The sequence below is a fragment of the Thunnus thynnus genome, chromosome 2 (genome assembly GCF_963924715.1).
Source record: "Thunnus thynnus chromosome 2, fThuThy2.1, whole genome shotgun sequence".
In the NCBI taxonomy this organism is placed as follows: domain Eukaryota; kingdom Metazoa; phylum Chordata; class Actinopteri; order Scombriformes; family Scombridae; genus Thunnus; species Thunnus thynnus.
Genome location: NC_089518.1, coordinates 5,316,810 through 5,336,517, shown reverse-complemented (window position 1 = coordinate 5,336,517; position 19,708 = coordinate 5,316,810). Strand labels below are relative to the sequence as shown.

Sequence of the window (19,708 nt, the reverse complement as noted above, 5' to 3'; positions counted from 1 at the left end):
ACATGAAAGAGGAACTGAATATTTATTTGAGAATATTATGCTCTTCGTAGTTAACTGTCAGTATATTTACCATATGAGGCTCAAAGAAAAACAGCCATTTGAAATGGTAATCTCAGTGTACTAACAAATTACAGAAAAATCATTTACAATAAGAAAATCAAAAATCAAAAAATGTCAACTGTTTCTGTTTTAATAAGAACAATAAATGAACAATGCTTCAAGGATTTAAATCTAAATAAATGTAAATCTGTAGAAACAGTTTTGCTTCAGACAAATGCCATAATAATATCAGTGTAGAAGAGGGATGTGCAAGATCCTTTGCATTCACTACACAATATCCATTGTAAAGCAGTCGCCAAACAAGACATTATCAAATTCTTTACGAAACTCAGGGTATGAGCTGTAGGTGTATGGTAACTCAAGAACTGCTCCACATGTGTGTGCTACAGGCCTGCAACTTAAACAACTGGTCTGCATCTTGATTTGGCACAGGCTTTAAACAGTCATCTTCAGATCCATGCCTTCTTGTTGACTGCTGAGTATGACTGCCAACATCATCAGAAGGTCGTGGATGCAGGACCTCTGTGTTACCCATCTCAGGAGTTGCTGATCTTGATTGGCTGATTGTCTCTCCTCTCTATTGATAATTAAATATAAAAAACAACAAAACAAACAAATGTATTATTATTAATGTGTAATTATTATATTATCTATGTTTTTGAATCATCTGATCCAAGCTGTTATGTGTATTCATGTGATTATAACACCCTGCACCTGAGTACATTTTTTGGTGTATGCATTTTGACTTAATGTAGCATTAAACTCAAAACCGTTTGCAGACTCCCATCTTAACTGCAGTTAAGATTTAAGATGGATTTACAACTTGCAACAAAATTGTGGTCTCTTAAAGGCCATTTCTGTGTCCTCATAGACTTCACCTGTGATTTATTATAAACATAGCTGCTGTGTCACGCAGATGTAACTCAAATGCCACTACAGGAAACTATAACTTTTGATTAATCAATTTTTGTTTGAATTTTAAAGAATACTGAACATTTTGGTACAAAAAAATCTTCAGACAATAAAAGTTCTGTACTGTATAGCACAGCCTGGATCCATAAAAATGCAATACTAGGGCTTACTTTTTCATTGTTTTTCTGCATTGAGCCACTGGGAGCTAGATCTAAATCAGAGGAGCTCTCTGGATGATCCACTTGATGACGTCTCCTGGTCTTGTTCCTCAAGGATCGTGTCTTCATTGTCCTAGCCTATAAAAAAGTCAGCAAATCAGCAAATTGTGGGCTTATACAGACTTGACATAGAGTTAAGACAATAGATTTATCCTAAAAAATAAATGACATCTGTGAATGTACAGGTCACATTGAATAAGAGCACAGGTAGGAAAGCTAAGGTGAAACTTATTAAATTGGCTACTCTTTGAGAACAATAAATATGTGTCAAATGCATATCTTTTTACAACATACATCATACTCAGCATATGAGACAGGTGTGGTATACAACCACACCAACCATAAAGGAAGTCATTAATTCTACGTATAGTGCAGCATTTTCACCCACAATCTGCGCCGTTTAAAACCATAGCAATAAACAACCAATCAATATAAATTAAATATCTACAGTAGCCTATGTATTGATACCACAAATGTGGCAGAAGATAAATTACCTTCATTGGCCTCTTATGTGTTGGCTCGAAGTCTGATGATTCATCTGAGAGGAGTTTAATGTCTTTAGCCTTGGTTGTTGCGTAGATGCGCAGCATTCGTAGTTTAGTCTGTTCTCTACTCCTCCCGACTCTTCGTTTGTCACAGTTCTTTGACGACAAAATGCTCTGAGCGCAAGTCGGTCCCCATATCTTACGATATACTGGCTTAACTCCTCATCTGTCATAACACCTATGACGTTGATGTCGATCTGTAAAATGCAAGGCAAACGTTTGCAAAATTGCACTGCCTCCAGAAAGCTAGCAACATTAAATGTAGGCTATTGCTTACTTTATGTGAAAGTTAACAATTATCCTCACCTTGTCATCTTTTAGTTGGTTGATGACACTATCAGGTATATTCCGCATTTTCAGGAACGACAATAAATCTACTTCTGCTGCCATCCTTTGTGCTTGTCTTGGAGGCTTAATCACAGCAAGCACAACTCCTACTGTTGATTATGTTGATCTCGTGCTCACAAGATGTTTTCTTGTGCGCACGAAAAAGTAGTATCTCGTGCGCACTAGAAATTTTCTCGTGCGCACTAGAAATGTTCTCGTGAGCACTAGAAATGTTCTCGTGAGCACTAGAAATGTTCTAGTGAGCACTAGAAATTTTCTCGTGAGCACTAGAAATGTTCTAGTGAGCACTACAAATTTTCTCGTGAGCACTTGAAATTTTCTCGTGCGCACGAGAAACATATCTAAAAAAAAATTTTTTCCCATGTCCCTTTAGGGGCTCCGTACTTATTGGATAAGTAACGTAAAGAAGTAATAAAATTTCATCTTAAGTTAACTGTAATTCATTGTCTGATCGCTGTGTAATAAGTTGTGTAATGCGCTGCAATATGTATTACCATTGAAAAGCATATTGTATTTGGTTGTTCATTTAGTTGTTGTGACTAGCTAAGAGAGAGGTTCACTCACCTCTGTACTTGTAACGTTAGTCGCTTTGTTTGTGGTGTTGTGTTGAATTGCTCTGGCACAGACTGAACAAAAATTGAACTTCATAGCCACTGGTTTCACAGCAGTAACCTGCGTGTGGCGATTCTGATGTGAACACGGTGTAAATGCATTATGTTACTCATAAACTTACAGTGCATGACATTTTAAGCTTAAGTACAGCTGATCAGTGTGCAATACTGAGCATTTTGAAATTTGAATTGAGTTTGTACTGTATACAGGTGCTGAGTTATAAATGCAATGGGACTGAATGGGCTTATAGCAACTGGTCACTTAACAGTACAATATTTATGGCCAAAACCGGTGAGTGTGACGGGGTGGTAAGTCAAACTGAGGAACACACACAAATCATAAAATTTTTACAAAAAATAATGTTTTTATTTTGAATAAATATATTTTATGTAGTGACACACATATACTCCTGAAAACAATAAAGGTTTGATAAAAATATAACATTTATTTGGTGATATTTTAGATGTAAATGTCATGTTGGTCAATCCAGACATGTGAAAATGGCCCTGTACTAATAAAAACTTATCAAGAAATAGTATGCTACTCTTTAAGAATAGCATTTTCTCATATATCAATTGAATTACTAGCTTTAAGCTTTGGAAACACATTTTGGCACGTTTTGTGCCTTATGCACCTCATCAAACATTGCAGACGCAAATGGCACCCGTTTGGTAGAATGACTCGTATAATGTGCATGCCAACTAAGCATAATGTACATACATTTCTATCGCTTAAATTTAATAATTAATTTAATAAATTTAACAATATAACCATGCTATTTTTATTTCCACAACACATTCCTGCAAATATTTCAAAATAAAAGCCTTAAACATCAGTCATGGACAAAAACACAGTGCAGAAAAGACTGACTGCAAAACTCATTGCAGTTGAGAGGTCTTTGAAAAAAGACAAAGCTAAAGAAGAGCAGGCCAAAAATGATGAACTGGCCCAGAAGAAAGAGGGTGACACTTTGTTTAGGGTGCAGGTTCTTCTAAAAGAAAAAAATAAGTTTAAAAAACAGGTTGAAGGGTTGGCTCACTGCGTAAAAGAGCTCGAGGGGCAGAAGAGGGCTGCAGATAAAATAATTAATGAACAGAGAGAGCTGTTAAAAAGGATTGACAAAGAAAACAAACAGTTACACGATGACAATGCTTCATTAAAAGAACAAGTAACACACGGCATCAACGTTGAAAATGTAATGCGCCGTGAGAAAGAAGCATTTCAGAATGAACAAAAAAAAAGAGAGAAGTCGTTAGAAAACGTTCGAAGATACAAAAAGAAAATTGATGATGGTAAGCTAGAAATACATAAAAGAGACAAACAAATTAAAGTAATAACATATGAGAAAGAAAAACTTTTTCAGAAAAATGTGGAACTCCAAGAAAGGATATGCTGTCTAGAGGATGACAAATCTTCCTTAGCAGCGAAAATAGTACAGCTAGAGGAAAAGGTAGAAAAACAGTACAACAGCATTGAATATGTCAAAATGAAGCTGAACAAGGTCAACAATAAAAAAACTCAACTTGAAGATAAGTGCGACAAAGACACTCGGATCATAAAGAACAGAGAAGACGAGGTGACCAATAGTAGACTTTTGGTTCATGAGTCAGAGAAGAAGATGAGGCAGCAAAAAGTGCAGACCGAAGCTGCCGTGGGTGAGATCATGCTGCTACAGAAAAACTTGGACAAGGTTAATTTGGAAATAGAAGACAAGAACAAAACAATTAAAAAGCTAACTGATGGAATCAGAAGCCGGGGTACTGAGCTTAACAGGAAGAACCAAGAGCTGGAAACTGTTCAGAGAAGTGAGAAATGTTTGCAGAACAGGGTGATAGTCATGGAGAAGCAACTGACAGAAATAAAGCAAACACATGAAGAATTAGTAGTTTCAGCTGATAGGGAACAGAGCCGGCTGAGGAAAGAATTGGACCATGTGACTGAAGAAAGGGACATATTTATAAAAAAGTCAACTTACAGCGATAACATGGTATTGCAGCAGCAGCTGAAGATGGACCAACAGAAACATGCAGAGGAGACGCTAAAACAAGAGCTCAAAGACTGCGAAATAAAATTCAACCAGTACCAGGCAGAGCTTGATCACTTGAATCTTGAGTTATCGATCAGTAGACATAATGAGCTGACACTTATGAGGAAGGTCGCAAGTTTGCAGTTAAAGAATCCGCAAGACAATAATGTTAGTGACATTATGCGCCTTCAGCAGCTCCATGACTACAACTCCCAGTTGATGAAGAATCTTGAGCGCATGTCGGCTAAGTTGGCGGAGAAAGACAAGGAGATTGCCAATTTGAAGAGCATGTTGGCTCGGCGGCCAGATGATGCAACCCAGAAGTTCCAAGAGAGTCAGAGGGCGATCAGAGAGCTTAAAGATAAGTTAAAGGCATCGACGGCAGAAGCCTGGGTATTCATGGATAAGTACTCTACTGTGACAGAGGAGAACAATAGGCTGAAAGGTGAGTTAAAGGAATTGTATATTAGAGACAAATCAAGTAACAAACCTTTGCCTCCTATTTCCAAAAAGTCCCAGCTCCACTCTGAGAAGAAGCCATAGGATGGATCGAAGATCACCCCCCATCCTCCCATGGGGTCTACGGAACACAAGTGAGGCCACAACCACCTCCACCCCGTAAGTAAGGCTGGGTTTCAATGTGGTTGGCACTGTTGCCAACAGTGTGTAGTAGTGTGCATACAGGATGGGCCAAATGCAGAGGATCAGTTTCCCCATGGGGATCAAAGTACTGTAAAAAATCTTATCATCATATCTGAGAGTCGCAGCACAGAGTAGCGGAGTGAAACAGGCCAGGTGCTCTCTATGTTTAAAAGTAGGCTTAAAACTTTCCTTTTTGATAAAGCTTATAGTTAGGGCCGACCAAGCTCGCCTTGGATCAGCCCTTAGTTATGCTGCTATAGGCCTAGACTGCTGGGGGACTTCCCATGATGCACTGAGCTCCTCTCTCCTCCTCCTCCTCTTCTCCATCTGTATGCATTCATGTAACATCAATGCATGTCAATAACTTTGCTTCTTCCCTGGAATTTTTTTGTGCTTTCTCATCTCACAGGAAACCCTGGGTTCTGGGCCGAGCCTTCGCGGTCCTTCACAGTCCTGATGGCATCCTTCCCTGGCTATTGCTGCTTATACTTATTGTTATTGTTATGATTGTTGTTCTTCTGTCCCCCCTCCCCCTTTCCCTCTCTCTTTCTCTCTCTCAACCCAACCGGTCAAAGCAGATAGCCGCCCACCAAGAGCCGGGTTCTGCTTGAGGTTTCTACACGAGTGCCACAAATATGTACAAAGTAAATTAAACAGATATAAAAGGATGGAAACTAACAAGGACTTTTTAGTGGCTTAACCGACAAATAACATTATGTGAAGACCAGGTCATGTGCTGCCACTCAGGATAAAAACCATACACACGAACTATGTCTGTATTTCCAAAAGAACAACAGTATGTGTATTAGGGATGTGCCGAGAGCCCAGTATTGTATTTGTATCTGTATTTGTTGAGGCAGCAAAATTATTTGTATTTCTACTGTTTCTATTTTGTATTTGAATAAAAGTGCAAAGAGGCCTAAAAATTCTGTTTTTGTTTTATTACGCTTTTAATTTTAGAAAATTAAATGAAAAACAGAAAAAAAAATCCTGTTATCAAACAAGTTGAACACAGCTTTGGACATGCGGCCCAGATCACCTCTGAATGTGGTCTAAGTGATTGGATCTCAATGTGTCTAAGGTGCATTTGCTGCCAAAATACAGGATTTAAGTAATAACAGCGCACCAATACAAATCCAAGCACTGATTTGGCTTTTTTTTTTTTATTTTTTTTTTTAAAAAGATGCATATTAGCGTTAAATAACTTCAGTTAACTCTTATAACATTAGAATAGGCTAGCCTCTGGTAAGTTACTATCTGGAAAACCGTGTGGCAGTTGGCAGATGTTAACTTAGCTGTGTTAGCGTTAGTTAGCCAAATTAGCTAACTTAACGTTAACGGCTGGGTTTGTCATCTCTTATGTTACTGTTAATTTAATGCTAATTCTAAATTGAACAAAGTTATTTATGGCGTTACCTGTTGAACATATGCATTGTCAGGCTGTATCAGCTGTGAAAGAAGTTGGTCGAGTTGAGTTGACATGTTAACACTTGGTCGGATAGCCTCGGGGCGCTAGCTCAATCGGATCAATTAGTGCTTCAACTGCTAGCATAGCACATGCATGGGCAGAACGAATGTTACCGTGGAAACCACTGTCACCATAGATCATGATGTATAATAAGAGCTGAAACAGGCCTTCAAAGACCCAGCCATAATCACCGCCCTAAATTTAGTCATGAGTGGCTGCCAAAACTCCCAGGTTACCAATATTTATTTTCAATATAAAATAAATCACTAAATCATGAAAAATGTGTCGACAATGGTATTGTATTGGTTAAACAACTTGTTAATGCTGATGGGCAGATATTAACATATAATGAATTTCTCTCTGAATTCAGGTTACCAATTACGCCAAAAGAGTATGCAGTGGTTTTTGATGCTTTGCCAAGGGCTGTGCTGCAGCTCCTCAGAGGTTCAGTAATTGAAGCAACAACGATCAATCCATTCAGTAGTGGTATATTCCTTGGAGAAGTTGACATTACTGAGACTAAATGTCCCAATAAATACATCAGGAATTACATACAAGCGGTAACTCTGCCCCTAGAAAGATTCTTTTGGGCTGCACTTTATTACTACCAACTAGCCAAATTTTCTGCCAATTAATTTTTCCATAAAGTTAAAAAGGTTTCCTTTAAAATTATGCGGCCAATATATTGAGCAAAAAAAGTTAGAGAGATTTAGAATTAATAATTAATAATCTTGCAATTTTTGTGGACTAATAGAAGAGACAATGTTATTTGTTTTATCATTGTATATACCAGAATATTTTGGGTGGATGTTCAGCATTACATAAGAAGGAAAACGGGGCAAACAATCCAATTTCAGGATAAAGACATTTTTAATTGTTTTGAAGATAATGACAAGGAAAAAGGTATTTTCTTTGTAGTTAATTTTATTACTGGGAAAATTCCACATTCACAAGAAGAGATGGACAGACTCAAAACCAAATTTTGGATATTTTTAATCAATAATTGCATCAATATGGCACTACGATAAGAGGATTTAAGAATAAGAAGGCAATGAAAACTAATTCCGTTTTTGATAAATTTCATATGGACTGATAATACATTATAGTGAATATGCATTACTTTTTAATATTTTTCTTTTTCTTTTTCTTTTGTATTTTTCTCATAACGCTGTATATGTACCCCTGGACAGTTTTGTTTATACATATTGTTCACGTGTTCTCTAAAATAAGGAATTAAAAAATAAAATAAAATACATGAAGAGAACTGGATACAGGAGGAGTATCGGGCTTTGAACACGGATGTATTAGCCAATTTGACATAGCGGCCAAACCGTGTAATTACGATGTCATGTGATGCTATTGGGCCAAAAAGACATCAGCGGATACATTGTTTGAGCGTCACAACCTCGTGAAATGACTTGTTTCACTATCAGAATTGAATCGTTTTATCCCCACTCAAGTTAGCCAGAGGGCTAAACCAAAAGTTAGCCGTCCCGGCCGGCGGAAGTGTCTAGTGAGCATCCTCCATGGGTGCATGCGGCCCATAGAGCGTGCTCACTGGAGCCCAGGATTTGTTGCCATGACAACAGTTCCAGATTAATTTTAAGCAGCGTCGAAGAACCAAAAAGATACAGACTCATAACCCGGTTGTCCACGTATGAAAAACTGGGCCCTGGTTGGCTCACAGTTGGCTCACACAAACTGAGTGATGTGTGCATGCGTGTGTGTGAGTGTGAATGTGGGCAAAATGGCATTTGTCATACACATAATCTCTCGAATCGTAACAACACAGACCATGAAGACAAACTGATAATATTTAATCGATAATGATTTATTATCAATAGCAGTAATTTGTAGAATACATCTAAAACTACATTAGTCAAAAAAGAGACGGGGGGTGCAAGATAATAAATAAAATAGGGGGTGGAGAGATCAGCTAAAGCATTGATGAAATGATATAAAATTATGTAAAATTACAGTTTGGTAGTTCACTGGCCCACAGAAGCATTTATACAAAATATACACAAGCTTTCTTTGTTACGGGATAAACTCATAAAATAATGTTATTCCCACCAACACAAAAGAAATTGTCAAGTCTGGAGACATCAGTGTGTATATAGAGACAATTTATGAATTATAAAATGTAAGTTTGGGATGGAAAAAAGAAAAAAAAAAAAAATTTCTTTGAGATTTATCCACAATCTGGGATTACAAGGTCCAATAACTATTACGTATTCAGGAATTTTTTTGTCACACTTGCTTTGAGATGCTCATCATGTTACTGAGTTTCCAATGTCACAAACTGTATTTACACAAACAAATGTCATACAAAAAAACTCAAATTGCAGAGGATTAATGAAGGCCACACAGTAGTTAAGCAAGAAGAGCCAAATTAATGTACACGTATCTCACCAAAGGCACCTCAACTGGAGTGTTCTTGCAACTTGTCACATATTTATACACACCATTACGGACTCAAGGTCGTCCACTGTGCTCACATATATACCAAGTGAAGAGAAAATAAAGTGTGGACTTGAAAGCTCAGACTTTGCAGTTGTAAAGTTGTGAAAATGGCACGTTTCAAAAATAAAAATGACGACAGCACCGGAGCCCTGCTCGGTGAAAATAATCTGCTGATGCCTGAAACTGGTTGGAAACTGAAAACTTGTGTGGTTAAAACAGCACTGAAGTGTTTTTCCATCCTTGTCTGAAAAACATGGCAGGATACAGTTTAAGTCAAACATCATTTCATCACTGGTCTCTGGTCTAGGAGTCACTGGTTTTGGTTTCAGCTTGTGGGGCTGTGGCAACACTCTTCTCCACTTCTGCCTCTGCTGGCTGCAGGGTCTCTTTGCTAGAGGCCACCTCAACCTCCTCCTCCGCCCCGTCACTGGTGGGAGACTGGAAGCCACTGTCGTCATAAGGAGGCGGAGGGAATTCAGCTGTGGCCTCTGGGGGAATTTCCTCAGGAGGAGGTGGCATTGGCAGCGCCTCCTCTGACATCTCCTGATTGGTGGGTGGTTGTTGCTCCACTGCCGGCTGGCTGTCATCGCACTGACCCTTCTCCTCTGCAGCTGTGTCTGATTCACCCTTCAGCTGGACTACTTCTTTGTCCTGCTCCTCTGGTTTGGCCTCCTCTTCCTTCAAGACCAAACCATTTGATAGGTCTGGAGGATTCTCTGTGGCTTTGGGACTTGCAGATCTATTCTGGTCAGGAGACGAGTTCTCCTCCTCCTCCTCCTCCTCCTCCTCCTCCTCCTCCTCCTCGCCGCCCTCCTCTGGGATGTTGTCAATACCAGGCACCTCCATGCACGACTCACTGGGCAGGACCGGGGAGCCTTCCACCTGGATCATGGACACGACCTGCTTCATCCTCCTCCTCTTCTGGGACTCCCCATCTTCACCCTGGCTGTCACCCTCAGCGTCCTCCTCTGCTCTTTCTGCCTCCTCCTGGGCTCCTCCGTACTCCCCAGCCCAGTCGATGGACGGGTTTTCTCCCAGCAGGTGCAGGCTGGGGTCGCTGTTGCTGAGGACGATGCTGTCCCTGTACAGGTTATGTCTCCTCTGGACTGCCGCCTCCTTCACAGCTACAGACGGACAGAAGAGGTTTGGTTAAAATGTGCTTCAAGAGACATTCAATGTAGAAAAAAAATAAGGAGGACCAAACTTAAAAGGCAGGAAGTATTTCCCTTCAGTTTTAGGCCTAGTGGTAATCTTAAGGACCTAAATTAACAACATGAAAGCTTTGTAGTGTACAACTATGACTAATGATTTGTATCTTTATATGTGATTGTCCTGAAACCAATGGAAGGATTTTTGACACTTCATTTTAACCCACCCTATTTAGCATTTGTAAGCACTAATACAAACAATTAATACATGGTTTACAGCATAACACACTATAGTGTAGTTGGAAACAGATGTAAGGATATATTTATTAGTATCTTTGTTAACCACTATTTTATAACAGGTGTATGAGTAGTTAATGAGTGACTGATAACATTTTATACAATACATAATCAGAGAGAGCTGTGTAATGTACAGTATATTTAGAAGCAGGGTATGTTCCAAGAAACAAGTTCACTCTTTGTTGAGTAAAAGCTGGAAAACGAGCAAAACTGGAGCACTGGAACATGGACTCATGTAAAAAGACCTGTTCTTTCATTCAAACAGCATTAATTAGGAGGAGTTATAGTGGTTAACATTAATTAATGCTTAAAATGTCCTTAAATCTGTTTACAACTACTCTATAGAGTGACATGATGTGTTCTACTCCATTAAATAATTGTTAAATTGTCAATAAAATAAAGTGTTCCTAATTCATCAGTTCGTAAACTGACTATTAAAAGATTAAAGGACAACAATTTGGTCATTGATTGATCATTAATCAAATTCTCAGATTCCAGCTTCTTAAATATGAAGAAACTGAATTTGTTTGTGTTTTAAAGTGTACACCAGCTGGGGCTTTCTGGTCATGGTGACGGACGTTTTTCACTATTTTCTCACATTTTAAAAACTAAACATTTGATTACAAAATCAAATTGGCAGATTCATCAAAAATGAAAATATGTATTGGTTTAATTAGTTGTATAGTTTATCCTTTTGATTTGAGAACAAATGCACACCAGCAGAAAATGTTTGTTTTCATTGGAACAAAAAAGCAGAAGGAAACACTTTTAATGAAAGATTTTCTTTAATTTAGTCATATGTCAAGATATTACTGCTTACTCTGAAACATCTGGAGCTGCAATTAATAAAAAGAATCTCAAATACCTCAGTGATTTGGTAGATTTGATCATTTTTAAGAAAGCGTGTTTTGGAAAACAATGAAACGTGTCTTATATAAATATGGAAAAAATAACTCAATATGATTCCAGATTTATGTTTGATTTATGGTTAGCTACACTTATATTTGCTGTCGCTGAATGAAGTTTACGGGATTCTTAAAGTATGTTTGTTTAGGACTGCAGCTTTTTGATATGTAAATTGTCTATGATATGGGTCAACGTCTATGTTAGCAAAACATTTTAGTCTTTTTATAAGGTTTTATTTAGATTTTTGTCTGAGATTCAAACAAACAAAAAAGATAGTTAAAGATTTTCTATCATGTAATGGAAAATCCACCCAGGAGCTCAGTTAAACAGCATCCTGGTCCAGAGTCTGATGCCCTGTGTGAGTGTAGAAGCAGACAGGATGAAACACGCTGTGGAGACTCACCCATCATGATGTCCTTCATGACCGAGTGCAGCACCACCTCCTCAAAGATGTTCTCCACCAGGATGAAACGGGAAAAGTCCTCAAAGATCAGCTCCTGGAAGCGTGGCAGCTCCTGGTCAAAACATCAGAATTCAGCTTTTTCTAAACTCCCTCACTGATGTCACAGAGTCAGTCAGTGTTTCAAAAATTAACATGATACCACAAGATGAAGACCGCACGGACACTCACCGAGGCACAGGAAGGGCTGAGCTGCTTCAGCATGTAAGGGATGAATATCTGGAGGAGAGCCTCGCGGAAGAAACGCTTTCTCACTGTGCTGCTGTCATAGTCAAATTTCTGAACAAAAAAAGAGGAAGAAAAAAAAAGACAGAAAAATCGTTATTGCCACCATAAGAGTTGTGTCATCAACACAGGAGAAAAATGTTTGTAAGTAGTGCTGCTGACAGGGTTGATGAAGCATTTTTGGGGATTTTCTCTCCCTTCATTTCCTGTCACCTCTCGACTTTATGGTATCAAATGAAGGCAAAATGCACCAAAACTCCTTCAAACAAAATGAAAGAAACCAAGACAATTTCTGTGTGTGGACATTTCTACAGCAAATACTGGCACCAAAATTCAGTTAAAAGCACAATCTGTGGTCTAAATGTCTTTTTAAAAAAGGCAGCCCTGTGACAGTAAATTGATTTATTCAGTTTTTTTTTGTTTTTTTTTTTAGGAAAAATTGAATCGAAACAATTGATCAACAGATGATGACACATGATACAGGTGACAGCCATGTGACTCAGTTGACAGCTCCTGAAAAAGCTAGTAAGTGGACCTTGTGTTGAGGTTGTTTTGTGAAGTTAAGAATTGGGCCTTTAAAGATCCCGCTGTAGAAATAGTATCAAATAATACCCAACACTTGTTAACAGCTGGTGGACCTGTGATTTTAGCAGCAGCTAAGTGTTGTCAGCTGACTGAAACTGTAGGTACTGTAGCTCTTGTGGTGATAAAGGGGTGTGTGTATTTTAGGAGGAGTAGGGCAGTCTGTTGAGTTACAAGTGTGTGCAAGTGTAGAGGAGCAGTAGGGCTGAGTGATTGAAGTTTAAAAAGAACTGAGAGGGTAGAGAAATAAAAAAAATATGGTTTACTAAATAGAAATATTGAGTGTATTTGGACAAATTGTATGAATAACACATTTAAAACTAAATTAAAATTAAAATTAAAAGTGGGTCACATCCTCTGTGTCTCTTTGTTGTCCTCTTTTTTCCACTTTTCCTTTACTGATAGTATCATTCATTCTAGTGAGGCGGGGGTTTCCCTTCCTCAGACCCAGAGGGAGGGAGTTTTTTTTGTTTTTTTCTGCTGTCTATCTGTTTTGAGAGCATTCACAAACACCTGAGGGTTAAAGATGCTGCTTTTACATCAAACATTCAGCAGTTGAAACTAACTTTTTAGACTTCTATGGACTACTTAGTGTTGGTTTGAGTTTTAGTTGAACCTTGGATGGAATTACTTGAAATACACATTGCTCTGTGCAATGATCTTTGCTTTCATCTCGATGCTCTGCGGTCACAGTTACCCTTTCCCTGTATGAAGTCTTTGTCTGCCTCACGTAAAGAGCAGATTAGAAACCTGATTATGTGTATACATGACAGAGTAATTGGTGTTCTCCAGGGGAAATCAGGTTTCTCTACATCCCCCCTCCCCCTCCAAGTACAGAAGCCAAGTTTCCCTTTTACATGACATTTAAGAAATCAGCTCACTGGAGAAAGCAGACTGTAAATCTGTTGCAGTAAATGCAATGAGTGTCCCTGTGTGTGTGCTTTACCTTAATGACTCTGTCCTGGCAGCGCTGGATGGTCTTACACAGCTCCTCTGTACCCTGAGACTCTAAACTCTGGTGAAGAATCTGCTCAAAGGTATAAACTGCATCATCCATTTGCTGCAGAGAGAGACAGAGAGAGAAAGAGAGAATTCATACTGACTCTTCATTTATTGTTCTCCTGAACAACTGAACCACCATTAGAGGGTGCTCACTCCCTACAGTTCTACTGCTCCTGTAGCTGAACCTCATACAATCCCTTCACTTCTGAGAGGCTACAGGGTCACTGCCTGTCAGGTCTTGAAATGGAAATAAATTAAATGATCTCACACCACTGGACATTTCAAAACATGTCTGCTTTAATATTGAAGACACTTAAATGCATGTTAAAACAATCGCTTTTCCAACAGTATCGACTGGAGTTTGTTTATACGTCGGTATCATCAAACCAGGCGGCAGGGAGCATCTATTCAGTTCAAACAAGGACAGCAAATGAACTCAAATGACTCCACAGAGCTTTTGTAGCATCATCTACAGTAAGTGTTGAATAATTCACTTATAGCTAAATGACTTCCCTGTGGCAACAACTCAAATATTGACCTCATTATCTTATGGTACTGATCCCCTCATTTCTCAACCTGCAGTGATCAGATACAGACTCTGTGATCCTGCTCCCAAGCCACAAATACAGAACATACATTCACATATTTTGTCTTCATGAATCTAAAAGGAATCCTAAGAGCCTGGTAGCAGTTATGAATATTTTGGAAAGTGCATAACTGTAAGCAGATTGTAAGCTTCCTCTTTCCCCTCTGGATGTCTCTTTTTTGGACAATTCAAACATTACAAATCGCAACAAAACTGTATTGAGAATATTTAAAGGGGAACTCCACCAATTTTACACTCACAGATCAGTTTATTTGTTATGGTTTGCACGACTCAGCCTGTGAAAACTGCTCTTTAACGTCCTCTGTGGCTCTGCAGGGAGCTTTGTCAAGTCTTGCTGGAGATTTGTTAGAATCCAAAACTCTATGGGACTCTATATATAACCTAGGAAATAATTAGTAAACCTTGTCTTGCTCGTGATATCCTGGGTGACAGGTGCAAAGACAGATGGGATATCCTCAGCTACATGTGGAGGCAGTGCTCAGTCCAGGCCCTGGAGGCTTTTGGTGTCACGGGAGAATTCTACCTTGTTTTTAAAAGGATGTTAATGGCCTGGATGCATTATATTGGTTGCAGCAACCTCGGTTTGAAAATTATTGTGTGTTAGAGCCAATCAAGTGAGACGACAGCAGTTTGAAAAAATTGGCACACTTTTATATCAGTGCACTGTAAGAAAGAACTGAGTGGTCAAAACTTAAAGGAGACTGTCAGGACACCAAGAAAGTGTAACACAGGACTGAACACAGGTTTAGCTTACAGTCAAAACTCTGCTTTACCTATTCTCTGCTATGCCCCATATCTCCTGACGTGGCCACAGCTCCCTGTGGGTGGTCACAGAATCAGCGCCTATGGCCTGAGAGCAGCCTCTAACTTCAACACATACTCATTTGTAAAGTGTCACACACTTTATAAATGAAATGAGCCCCTGGGTGTTTTTGCTTGTTTTTAATTTCCTTCATTTATAGGCTTATGGCAAAGTCACCCAGGCATGCCATATATTGTTTTTTTCCAGTTAGGGTGTCTAGTAATGGCATAGTTTTGCATGTGAGTAGAACTATACATGCTGTAGGAGATTAAAAAATTAAAATCTAAATTTTGTAAATGTTTTGTCTTTATGTGCAGAAATTGTCAATCAAGCTCAAAAACTCAAGTTAGAAGGAGCATCTTTTTTCCTCAATGTTAAACTGTCTTTGGTTCCATTAACTTTACAGTGTGTGCATGATGTCTGTGCATTCTGGTTTGACAGAGTTACGATTTTGAGATGAAAGAGTACTAATTTTGATAAAAATTCTTCGGGCACTAAGCATTAATCAACATTTCTGTACATGTGCCAGTGTTAGCCAGCTGGCTAATATTCAATTGTAGTCCTTTGGAAAGATGTTCTAAAACCAATGTCAGAATGTTGCAAAAATGTATATTTATTTTAAAGGAAATGGCAGAAACTCTCTTATTAACCATGGAGATTTTGCTGGATAGTCATTCAGCTTCTAGCAATTAAACCCAATCCTAAAAGCAAAGTGTAGTTAGTCAGTGTTAGAGCGTCACCTCTCTCATGAGGATCTGGGCCCTCTGGACGAACACTGAGGGGCTGGAGACATCAAACCTCTGCTGCAGACCCTCCAGAGTCAGCTGCTCTACCTTCTCATAGCAGCTCTGCATCTTCACCGGGTGGAATGCCAGCATGGAGATCTTCTCCATGTGCTGGGAGGAGGGAAAATTATTTTTACAAAAAGAGTCAGTTTCACAAACCAACCTGGACCAATAAAATGGTTTTGATGACTGGTTGATGATAATGGTTTGCTGATACCGGTTCAAGCATGTAATATAAGATCAACCCCCCCCCCTCACCTACCTGTGCCACGGTCTCCTTAGTGCCCTCATTGAGCGTGTTCTTGCTCATGTCCACCAGCTCCCTGAAGAAGACATCGCGGACCTCAGAGAAGCCTCGGCTGGTCGGCTCCATCAGGGCGTCCAGGATGGAGCTGATGTAGGGCTGGATGCTCACTTTCAGCAGCTTCTCAGCCTTGGGGAGGACCACCGCTGTGGGGAGAGATGGGGGTTAACATGTATGTAGGGTCGTAGTTCCAGACACACCTCCACTTCATCTTTCAGTCAGGCATTATGGGTGTTAACTGGCATCAACACTACATACAGAGGAAACAAATGTCTGTTACGCAGGCAGGATTGGCAGCTTATTATATGAGTATTCATCCATCTCTTGATTGGACAACACAGGATCATTTTTCTCATTTATGTTTCTGGATTTTTCTGCTTTTTCTTTCTTTGCAACTGAGGGTACTTTAACTCCTAACCTGTCTGGTTCAAACAAACTCTGGTGCGTTTGGGCTGCTGTGAAAGCTGTTAAGTAAGCTCTGGTATGAACAACCGGACCGAAAACGTCTGCAAAGGAGTCCACTTCCAATCAGTGCAGTTTCTGATGTCAAAGCAAAGCAGACCAACAGCAGGATTTCATGATAGAAGATATATCATTTTATCATGAATTCAAAAATAAACTACTGTTAAATCCATCTTCTGGTCTTGAACTGTCAAGGAAACAATATGTATAAGGGGTGTATATATTTATGCAAATCATTTTGGAACCATGGTAACGTGTGCAGTGCAGAAACGAGATACATGTGTTGAATAGATGTGTTGAGCTTGTGTCTTTCTGTTAAATTGGGAGTTCCCAATAAAAAGTAAGTGAAAAGTATTCCCCACACAGTAAATATACAATACATGAGATATAAACATAATGTTACAGTAAAAGATGGTCTACCATATTTATAAAATGCTCTCTCCACTAAACCTCACTAATAGTTTAAGCCTGTGACATCATCAGATTAATTGATGCAACTCAGAGAACAGCTGGCACACTGGCTTTATATTAGCTTATGTTTCCTGACCGCTTTACTTACTCCTGATGATGCTTTCAAAGTCAAACTGAAAGCTGGAAAAAAAAAACTGCCACCATGCCTCTTTTTTGGAGGAATTTTACTCTTTCATGTAGTAAATATCAGTGGATCTCCAGGTTACCGTGTTTTATTTGATGGCCCTTAGCTTTAATGTCACTTGTACATTATTCCAGGGCTGGAAAATAACCTGACCTTATCAATTTACATCATGGATCTCTTACTGGCCTAAATCTACCAACATTGGAAAACATTGGGCCCGATTCAAGAAGCACTCATATGAACAGATTCATTCTTACGTGGCACATACAAGCGAGTTAAGAAAGTTGCATTTGTCAATTTTCTCATACTGAGGTACAAACAGAATTTACAAGTGGTGCAGACCTGTTGTAAGTGTCACAAATAGATTATCTCTGCCTTTCTTCACAGGGGAGAAACACTTGTTTGACTTAGAATTATAACATCTTAATCTGAATGAATTTCGAGTTTAAATATGATACCAAAGTCAACTAAAATAAAATATATAACAAAACAAAATGAATGCAAAATTAATATTCTTCTCACCATATCATCATCATGGCTGTCAATTTACAGAGAGGGTTTTTAGATTCTATGATTTTCATTGTCATATTTTGGTCGCATTACCTTCTACGTGTAGTTTCTAGGAAACTTCTCTCATTCTGATAGCTGCCTCTGTGTCTCTCTGCAGCTCTCTGTCCAGTAACATCACCTACTGTAGACCGTAATATTCTCTCCTCTAATATCTCTGTGACTGTCACATGACTGCCTCATACACAGAGTGCTTTGCTGTAGAAAGACATTTTTTAGCTTATAACTTCATGTCAAAGCATTTCCTCTTTATTTCTGTCACAGTACAGCACCACTCTACGTTGTTGTATTAATATTTTCTAATTGTTTCAGGTCCTCTACTACTGCACTCTTAAACTTAACTTGAAGCTCCGCAATATGAAATTCTTGTTTTTACTATTGCTAACACTAATGAGCAGATCTCATGACCAAACCATGTAATTACAACATCACGTGATGCTATTGGTCCCAAAAAGACTTTTTCCTATAGACTTACATTATGAAAGTTTGAATCGCTTTATCCCCATTCAAGTTAGCCAGAGGGCTAAACCAGAAGTTAGCTGTCTCAGTTGGTGGAAGAACATGCTCTAAAGGTGCATTGGGCCCATAGAGCACGCACAGTATGTTTTCAGGAACTGGCTTTTTTGGCTTCATGCACCACTAAGCAACTTTCATAGGAATGAACAGGGCCCCACCTCCAACACTGTACCCAGTTCTCTTTATACATCCATGGCGTGAACGCACATTGGTGCCACACTCACTCCCTCGGGTAGTTCTGGGTATGAAAAGTGAAGCCAATGTGGAAGTGCCTTAAACCTGCATTCTCTCTAATGGCCATCAGGGGGCGACTCCACTGGCTCCAAAAAGAAGTCTGACTGTATAGAAGTCTATGGGAGAATGACCCGACCTCTCACTTGTGTTGTGAGAAGTAGGGTCGTTGTGACGGACAAGTTGCTACCACGGCGACAACATTGGTCAGGTAATATAAACATGGCATGACCTCAGATTCACAGAGAATGGGCATAACCTTATTACGTTGATCCGTCATTCGTACAGATCGCCCCCCACAGTTCAGCTTGCATGTGAACTGTGGATTAATTGCAAAATGTAATGTCTCATTTAAGACAAAGTAAACAAACTGCTGTAAGTACAAGTCATAGACAGACAGCGCGTCGCTACCAGGGATTTTGAAGAGCAACGACCAAACCAGCATCTAACGGGTCCGAAGTGACATCTGCAGGTATGTTTACATACAAGTTTTGATGATGTGGACATAGGCTGTTGTTTCATTCACAAGCATGTTTAAAAGAGGAACGTATCATGCTTCATATTGCAATTTAATTTAAAAATTGAGCTTTGAATATTTCACATATTTTAAGATTTTATTTAAATATTGGACATCTTGAATGTTGTTTTCATTTAAAACCATGGGCAAAAGTTCCTTGCTGTAAATGTTTTACAGAATATATGGAAAGCAAGTCTCCTCCCCCTTTTTTTTTTTTTTGCTGATCCGAAATATGATCCAATCCGTGACTCAAATCCATGATACGATCCGAACCGTGAGTTTTGTGATCCGTTGCACCTCTACAGTTAACCATAGACTTTAAATCAAATGCACTGTGCTAACCAAGCTAGCAGCTAGTGTTAGGGTCAGCTCCAACCTCTCATCCAAACATTAGGGGTGCACGATTCA

The 19,708-nt window shown here is 39.1% G+C and overlaps 2 protein-coding genes and 1 long non-coding RNA gene across 3 annotated transcripts in view; 1 reads left to right on the top strand and 2 right to left on the bottom strand.

The window, feature by feature from the left end:
• Window positions 1-3: 3 nt before the first annotated feature.
• On the bottom strand, window positions 4-1,792 carry LOC137190845 (uncharacterized). The gene is made up of 2 exons (XR_010930301.1): window positions 1,685-1,792; window positions 4-1,268 (listed from the first exon to the last, which is right to left on the bottom strand). It is a non-coding gene; the product is annotated as an uncharacterized lncRNA (long non-coding RNA).
• Window positions 1,793-2,211: 419 nt separating this feature from the next.
• Window positions 2,212-6,533, top strand: LOC137190821 (cilia- and flagella-associated protein 58-like). The gene is made up of 2 exons (XM_067600494.1): window positions 2,212-5,339; window positions 5,773-6,533. Exon 1 carries the CDS (start codon window positions 3,534-3,536, stop codon window positions 5,262-5,264), a length of 1,731 nt encoding a protein of 576 aa, XP_067456595.1. The 5' UTR covers window positions 2,212-3,533; the 3' UTR covers window positions 5,265-5,339; window positions 5,773-6,533.
• A 2,108-nt stretch (window positions 6,534-8,641) lies between these two features.
• Window positions 8,642-19,708, bottom strand: part of niban2b (niban apoptosis regulator 2b) — a 45,019-nt gene continuing 33,952 nt past the window's right edge. Inside the window, exons 9-14 of the mRNA XM_067600484.1 lie at window positions 16,371-16,558; window positions 16,064-16,219; window positions 13,859-13,972; window positions 12,277-12,384; window positions 12,049-12,160; window positions 8,642-10,418 (exon numbers count right to left, since the gene is read on the bottom strand). Coding sequence (XP_067456585.1) covers window positions 9,598-10,418; window positions 12,049-12,160; window positions 12,277-12,384; window positions 13,859-13,972; window positions 16,064-16,219; window positions 16,371-16,558 — 1,499 coding nt within the window. The 3' untranslated portion in view covers window positions 8,642-9,597. The remainder of the gene's footprint in view (window positions 10,419-12,048; window positions 12,161-12,276; window positions 12,385-13,858; window positions 13,973-16,063; window positions 16,220-16,370; window positions 16,559-19,708) is intronic.